Source organism: Odontomachus brunneus, unplaced genomic scaffold (assembly GCF_010583005.1).
Source record: "Odontomachus brunneus isolate Ranch 3 - 2012 unplaced genomic scaffold, Obru_v1 Obru_scaffold_019, whole genome shotgun sequence".
NCBI classification, from domain to species: Eukaryota; Metazoa; Arthropoda; class Insecta; order Hymenoptera; family Formicidae; genus Odontomachus; species Odontomachus brunneus.
In genome coordinates, this window is record NW_022639469.1 from 2,670,570 (window position 1) to 2,678,786 (window position 8,217).

The 8,217-nt window shown below is 31.5% G+C and overlaps 1 protein-coding gene and 2 long non-coding RNA genes across 7 annotated transcripts in view; 1 reads left to right on the forward strand and 2 right to left on the reverse strand.

Moving 5' to 3' along the window:
• Window positions 1-1,265: 1,265 nt before the first annotated feature.
• LOC116841886 lies at window positions 1,266-3,043 on the reverse strand. Of its 2 annotated transcripts, XR_004377632.1 has the most exons (3): window positions 2,880-3,024; window positions 1,634-1,740; window positions 1,266-1,540 (listed from the first exon to the last, which is right to left on the reverse strand). It is a non-coding gene; the product is annotated as an uncharacterized LOC116841886 (long non-coding RNA). The 2 variants fall into 2 exon arrangements; XR_004377631.1 differs by lacking the exon at window positions 1,634-1,740 and having other exon boundaries at window positions 1,430-1,540; window positions 2,880-3,043.
• A 16-nt stretch (window positions 3,044-3,059) lies between these two features.
• LOC116841887 lies at window positions 3,060-6,500 on the forward strand. The gene is made up of 2 exons (XR_004377633.1): window positions 3,060-3,567; window positions 6,104-6,500. It is a non-coding gene; the product is annotated as an uncharacterized LOC116841887 (long non-coding RNA).
• The window catches only part of LOC116841885 (acyl-CoA Delta(11) desaturase-like), a 5,110-nt gene continuing 2,570 nt past the window's right edge, over window positions 5,678-8,217 (reverse strand). For all 4 annotated transcript variants that reach the window (XM_032810341.1, XM_032810340.1, XM_032810338.1 and 1 more), the window contains 3 exons: window positions 7,947-8,157; window positions 7,480-7,665; window positions 5,678-6,422 (listed from right to left, as the gene is read on the reverse strand). In XM_032810341.1, coding sequence (XP_032666232.1) covers window positions 6,137-6,422; window positions 7,480-7,665; window positions 7,947-8,157 — 683 coding nt within the window. In that variant the 3' untranslated portion in view covers window positions 5,678-6,136. The remainder of the gene's footprint in view (window positions 6,423-7,479; window positions 7,666-7,946; window positions 8,158-8,217) is intronic.

Here is an 8,217-nt window from a genome sequence, read left to right on the forward strand (position 1 = left end):
TGAAAATCCCTTAAAACAAATTCAATCGACTAGATAAAATATATCTTATAAAATCTCGCGTAATAATTAAAAATAATTAAAAATCTGTTTATGTATGAGCATGCGAGCACGCGGTATGTATTTGTATGAATGTATATTTCACAATCGCTATACAACATAATAACAATAGATTATGGTGTATCATATTACGTCGTCAAATATTAAGTTCAAGATATTATAAGATGGTAAGTTCAAGATATAAGATGGTATAAATATTTGGGAATTTTATCATTTTTTAATTATAACAACAAGTAATAAGCGAAAAATTTAAAAAGAACTACAGGGCAGTGCAATTATAAATATTACTGAGAAATACAAAGATTTAGAAAAATGGAAGATAGTAAAACACACACAAGAAAAATAATTAATTAGGTTTCTTTTGCTCCGATTTTTGACATATGAATGTTAAATATAAAAAAAATAGAAGATTCCGAAGAAAAATAGCATGCCTTCTTTTGTTAGTTTTGAACTAATATTACTTCCATGTTTTTAAGATTGTTATTTCTCGACGAATTCTTATACCAAAGTTAGGTGTCCCTCGTATTAGACTTAATTATTTTATGAACATGTAGCAGAGCTGTCGCTGTATAATTAACGCGACGTCGATAACGAAACAGAAAACGCACAAACGAAAGCCCCGTACTTATTTGTTGTCAATCAGCTCTTCACGTAAGTCTCTTTTCAATCGCGTAACTTCAATCGATCGCCTTTCAATCAACGGTCGCTGTCGGTTCAAACCATTCGCCATAAGTAACTTTCTGGCATCCTTCATAATACAATTTTAATTGAAATTTCTAGAGAGATCGCTTATGTTTTTAAAAATTATATAGAAAGAGGTGAGATGTTTTGCATTATCACGCATAATAATGCATCTATCTCTTTAATAATTAATAACTAAAAATCTACGTAGTCATTTGCAAAATAAAAGACTTATTTGTGGTCAAATATACAAACACATGACGGTAGATATTGCTAGCACAACTCATCTACCGTATCGTGCGTGACTAATCTTTTTTAATTAGTAACTTAAAATTTATGAAATTGTTGCAAAATAGTAGAGGAATTTGATATTCAGTTTGATGATTTCTATCTGCACAGAACGAGTATGTCATTAATTAAAAGACACCCTTTAAAAGTGCCAGAGTTATATTAACAACACCTGTGCTTTTGCTAAGAACTAAATTACTGTATCGCCGAAACTTTCAAAAGATACTTACACCAAACGAATGTCTTCATGTTTCCGAAAATATCTTCGGTGTAGAAACAGTAGAATGTAGCCACGTGAAGGAAAGTTAATAGCACGATATTCATCCATTTGAGCTCGGTCTTAAAGCTAAACCATTCTTCAATTTTCGTGTAAATCTTGCGTCCACTCTGCTCGCCTTTTTTATTTTTTGCGCTCACTGAAGTGACTCGGGGATGATTTTTCTTTCGCAGATCTTTCTCGTCGAATATTTCGGTCTTCGTCTCCAAATTATTAGGTGCCATGTTCGTTCACCTTCTTCGTTGGAAAATCAAAAACATTAATTTCTATAATTTTATAGATTTTTAGTTATTAATTAGATAACATTAATATATTATTACGAGCAACTACCAGCTAATCTTCTTTAACACGTTAAACGCCAAGCCTATTTTGCTTAATGTTCCGTTCACGCTGCACTCTACTGCTAAGTAGAGGCTCTGCTAACAGAGCCGCGCGAGCTATAAACAAAAGATAAGAAAGTCTACGGCCGGTTCGTAGGCACCGACGTGATATTTAACATATTAATTAATAATTGAAAATCTAATAACAAATATAAAAAAATAATAGAGGATTTTTTTCAGTTGGACAAACCCACAATGGCAGACATCGCCACTACACTGTTAAATCCGTAGTGTCAAATTATACTCAATTTGAGTTATTTTTAACCATTCCTATAAGTCGCCACTGCTCCTACTAAATATGTCGTTAATTTAACTAATGTAATGGAGTTAAATAATTTAACTTAAGAAATGTATTAAATTTGACTAAAATTTAGTTTATTTTTTATTATGTGCACGTTAATGTACTTTGTTTTAGTAAAAAATGATTTAATATTGTTTTAAATGGGTCGATTAGATGTGATTGTTTTTTTAAACACATGTTTTGTGTTAAAATAGTAAATTTTAACACATATGATAATTAAAAATAACTAAATATTATTTAACTCAAGAAATTGGTTTAAATTTGACCCTCCAATATTTAATAGTGTACAGCTCATCTATTACATTTCACGTGATCATTCACAAATCTTTCTTAATTAATATCTTGATAATTATTGCGAATATTACAATATTCAAATGTTACAAATGGATATTTTTATGTTCACCTCAATCCGTACTATGCCTCCATAAAAGCTTCAAAGGATGTTCTGGGACATCCTGTATGTATGCATAAAAAGTGACTACAAGTTTTTACACACGCAAACGTCTAAAAATTATATACTTAGGTTTGTAGTAAATATAGCATAAACAAATGTACTTATCACGGTTTTTTACAAGCAATTTTTACATCAGCAAAACATACGAAACATACTTTTTGCTGTAGCTGAAGAGTAAGCACCGGCAGCTTGGAGATTTTTTGCCTTCTATTTTCTTCGTGATCGTTCAAAGAGAAAAGCAATGTACGAAATTACAGTCCTACCAACTACAGTCGAGATATAGCAATAACCGTAATTATCCATTGATTGACATTACCCCATTATCCTCTAATAGTTTCAAATTAAAAAGCAAAGCTGACCGTTTCAATTATTTACACATTTTTCTCAGAAAGATAGATAATCTGTGATGACACTGTGAGCACGAGATATTTTTTAACAAACCTATCTAGCTCAAAGAATATCGAAGATGATTTGGTTCGAGGATTACAGTCTGGTTCGGTTAACGAAGAACTTTCAGTGATTGTGTACTGGAGTTTTTTCGATATAAATGCAAAGCAACAATGCAATAAATATCATGTTGGCGAAGTTTGCATTGTCAGAAATGAAAAAAAGATTTGATCTTTTGCCCCAAATACAGGAAGTCTCGTCAATAATTGCATTGTGAAATCGCATTATGATGTATTTTATGTAAATTGACATTTATTCCTCGCGTGATATATAACATTCAATAGCGCAGTTTCTATTTTGATCGTAACAGGATTAGCGTCTTAAATAATTCTGTTTTAGAATTATCGAAACAGAATCTGAATTATTTCTTAAAGTAACTTGCAGATTAGGCGAAATTGTTCAATGTAAATTTAGTTTAGAGTAATGAGTAATAAGATAGAAATGTATGCAGTTTGCGCAAACATCCATCCAGTTATCTAGTATTAATTCATTCTCATTAGTTGTAAACATACTGAGTGCGAAGTAGACAAGAATTTAATAAAGTTCTATTTAATGTATATAATATATATTATTTACACATTTTTCACAGAAAACAAGATAATCTGTGACTGAAATGACTCGGGAGTGATTCTTCTTTCGTAGATCTTCCTCGTCGAGTATTTCGGTCTTCGAGTCCAAAATGGTAAGTGTCATGTTCACTCACTTTCTTCATGAGATCGGAAATCGAAGAAACTCAGTTTTATACAACCTGTATAACAAAACTATTAATTAATTTAATATGTCAATTTTTTAATTTATTTACAACAGCTTTCACGTCTCTTCGAGTCTTCAATTTAGAAGCTTCTAAGCCAATGAGTGTACATGCGAGGATCTTACTGTGTAATGTGTCGGTTAAAGATAAATATTTCTTCTATTATAATTCTTTCACAATAATTAACTATAGATAATCTCTGTTTTTTTTCTTGAAGAAATTATCCAGACAACATAATGTCTAAAATCGGGACATAAAACGTCTTAGAGATCATCTTTAGGATGTCTTTCAGACGATTTACGTATAAATGTCTTTAAGGCGCTAAATATTATCTTTAAGACGTCTTATGTCCCGAATTTAGACATTATATTGTCTGGGTAGTATGAACAATTGTATGTACAGGAAAGTCGCCGAGCTTATATGAGATTCTCTGTTTACAGATGTTCAGCTGTAAATAGGCGTATTGTGAAAGAATTATAATAGAAGAAACATTTATCCAATAAACATTTATCTTTAACCGACACATTACACAGTAAAGTCCTCGCATGTACACTCATTGGCTTAGAAGCTTCATCCTTCTAGATCGAAGAGACATGAAGACCGTTGTAAAAAAATTACAAAATTACAAAATTACATTAAATTAATTAGTCACAATTTTCCGTTTGCATTGGATACATCGATAACTCTACCAGTTCGATAGTCCGTGATAACTTAACAATCACAGAATATTATTAAAGACAGTACGAAATCACATATAAACCTGTTATATTTCCATTTTCTTATCAATTAATTAATGGCATAATGCGCCGCATACAAAAAGAGAATAAGGAAATATTATCATTATTTATATTATTAATTAGGATTACAATATTATTATTTACTTATTTATTTATTATCATATAGAATATATTGACATATTCTTAACACATACTACTTTTTTCCTATTTTCCTTCCTTTCATACCTAATTGTAATTTAAGTTTGATAGTAATTAAAATATTAAATTGAAGCCTAATAACAAATTAAGAATATTAAATATAGTAATATTAAAATAAAAGCCGGCGGAATTATTGATTATTTGATAAATTTTTGAATCTTTAATATTTACACAGGTATTTAATGAGCAATTAAATACCTAGTAAAGATTTGCGTTTTGGTTGTAACATTGAATTTTGATAAGAAGTTTAGTGAAAGTAACGTCACATTATTCGAAATGTTTTAATAAACTTTTACTGTCGCAATAATTAAAGCACAATCGCAAAAGGACAGGTTTCAAATCGGAAAACGAGGTTGATCGTCACAATTATTTATATATTTTCCTCGAAAAAACAGATATTCAGTGATACGTCCATTGACACAAAATATTATTGAACAAACGTTACTTAAATCAAGAAATATCAAAGATTTAGTCCTAGGATTACACGCGCTGGTTCGGCTATCGACGATCTTTCAGCAAACAACACTTCTCCTTAATTGGACATTGAAATTCACAATTTTTTAATATAAATATAAACTGGGACGCAATAAATATCACTGGAAAAAGTTAGTCTTCTAGCAATAGGAGAGGAAGAAAGATTTGATATTATACAGCTAAAACTTTTTAAAAATGCTAATTTCATCAATATTCAAGCATTTTAATTAATTTACTTACAACTCCACATCCTTGGTTTATATAATTTATATAGGAGTTTATATAGTTTGCGTAGAAATACATTCAGTTATTATCTACACGGAAAAAAAAAGATTTGGTTGAATTATCCAAATATCTGGTCGAATATGAACGATCCAGAAATTCCGATTGAAGTAATCCGAATTCTGTTTAAGTTAACAAGATTCTTGGTAGACTAATCAAACATGTTTGGTTAGTCTACTAAAAATCTTGTTAACTTAAACAGAATTCTAGTTATTTCAGTCGGAATTTCTGGATCGTTCATATTCGACCAGATATTTAATTCAACCAAATCTTTTTTTCCGTGTAATATTAATGCATTCTCCTTTGATGTAGAAATACTGCGTAGGAACAGGATTTAGTAATTGAAACAGTTTTCTGAGTAATGCGTGGACACTTCTTTTCTGTTATCAGATAATCTAATATCATTTTAGTATTTTATAATATGCACGTATCACAATGTTTATCGTAAAAACATGTGACACATTTTTTTTACATCATTAGAAAAGAACTTAAAATTACGAAAATCTAGTTTACTTAAGCAAAATAAAAAATTATGATGACATCAAAATGATGAAAAAATAATTAAATCGTAAAAAGTGAACTTTTGAGACAATTTCTCTAAACGTTCTTCATTATATTCAATTATATTCTCTCTCTTTCATTATATTCTTCAATATATTAATTATACTTTATTACAATTAGTACTTTACTACAATTATTGCGAGTAACTAATAAAATTTATTACGCAATCGAGATGGCTTTACGACACTCAACTTGCTGAATTTCTTCAACAACAGGAACCCTTGCACACCCAAAGCTGAACCGTCCTTTCACTCTTCGATCTTACTGTTGGGATACGCCACGGGATCCCACATGTGATGGCTGCCATCACCTCTCTTCGTCACGACGGACATCACGAGTTGTTGCGACGGTTGCTTCAAGTCGTACGCCCAGCCGATTTTCGCGAAGAAGTCGATAAACATCGTCGTGATGTTTAGCATGTAATTGCCCAATTCGTCCGCTTTATAATCCCACGGGAACACATGATGATAATTGTGCCAGCCCTCGCCGTACGTCAGAAAAGCAACCAGCTTATTATTCGCCGGATTAATGTGTCTGTTATTAAAATAGTTTGTATTAATACTTTGACTGCAATTCCCACTTAATGAAGATGCATCCCTGATGTGAAAGTAATATTCTTGTTTCAATGATTCTTTATAACATTATAATGATATGCAAAATAGGAACTGGGCCGATAAGAGCCGTGAACACAGAAAAAGAATTTTACTGACTCAGCTAATCATGGTCAGTTAAAAATATATTTATTGTAGTAATCAAAACTTTTACTACTATTTCTACTACATCGGTTATGTGACTAAATATATGCTTACTAACAATAGGATAAAGAACTTTTAGGATAAAAGGTAAAAGGTAAAAAAGAAGGAATAGGATAAGAAATATCTAGGATAAGAAGCGAAAAAGGAAAAGAAGTAGGTGTAGGAAAGAAATGTAAAATAAAGTTAAGTAAGATAAATAATTCTTGTGAAAAAAAAAGTTTTTTGCATTATTAAAACTGTCTCAAGGATTTTCAGACAATCAACGGAAAATAATTTTAGCCAATAAGCACTAAGCATAAATATTGATAGCGAATAATAATTCTTTATTAACATCTTCGCACAGAAAAAAGTTAGCTACGGTCATGTATGGCACTTAAAGAACTTCCTGGCATTGTAAGCTGAAGTAATAATAAAGAAAACAGATATGCTTACTATTAGAGCTATATTATTAGATACCAGTATGTTATACCATTATTATTACCAGAGCTATATTATTAGATACCAGTATGTTAAAACGAGATTTAAATGCCATACATGGCTAACTTTTTTCCGTGCGAAAATATTAATAAAGAATTATTATTCGCTATCAATATTCATGCTTAGTGCTTATTGGCTAAAATTACTTTTCGTTGATTGAATGTTTGAAAAACCTCGAAACAGTTCGTTCATGATGCAAAAAACTTTTTTTTCACAAGAATTATTTCAACACTTTAAATTCTCTTGTGCTTAATTCACCCTACGAAATCAACTGCCAAAAAATCATACGTCTTATACGTTCGTACTTAACATGTTAAGGGATCAGCTTTGAGTTCTGTATTCGCGAAACAAATACTCACGCGTCGTACGGTTTCGAGCCCCAGATATGAGCCAGACTATTGACGCTCCATGTGCAATTCAAGCCGATCACGTAGCGAAAGAACCATTGCATTTGAACTGACCTGATCCATGTCTCGTCCCATCCATAAACTGGTATCACTACCGGTAGTCCGAAGCAAAAAATGAATCTAAGTATCACGGAATATCTGGCAACCAAACATAGCAAATAAATAAATCGATAAAAATTAGTGGAGATTGCTAATCTTCGATCTTTTATTTTTTTTCTATTTTGAGTAATGCCAAATAACTCATAATTCAGAGACATTATTCGTACTTAAAAAGCTAGATGTTGACAATGAAAATACGACGTAATTAACAATTTAGACAGAGTGTCATTTTACATATTTTGCTTGTCAGAAACAAAACTATTTCCGAATGGCCATAAGCGGTCCCGTTACTTTACTCTTTTTACGAGAGATAGACTTACTTATCATCGAACACGACAACAGGATCCGTCAAAACATCGCTCATGTCAATCTCACGACCTCTTCGGATCACTTCTGAATGCTTTTTCATCATCAGCCAGCCGATGTGGGAGAAGAAGAATCCGCGATTGCTGTTGTGCGGATCCGCGTCCGTGTCCGTATATTTATGATGTACCCGATGATCTTGCACCCAATCCGAAATCTTGTTCTGTAAAAGATAAATATTATGGGAAAAGATTTTTCCTTATCTCTTTCTCTACTCCCCCCCCCCCC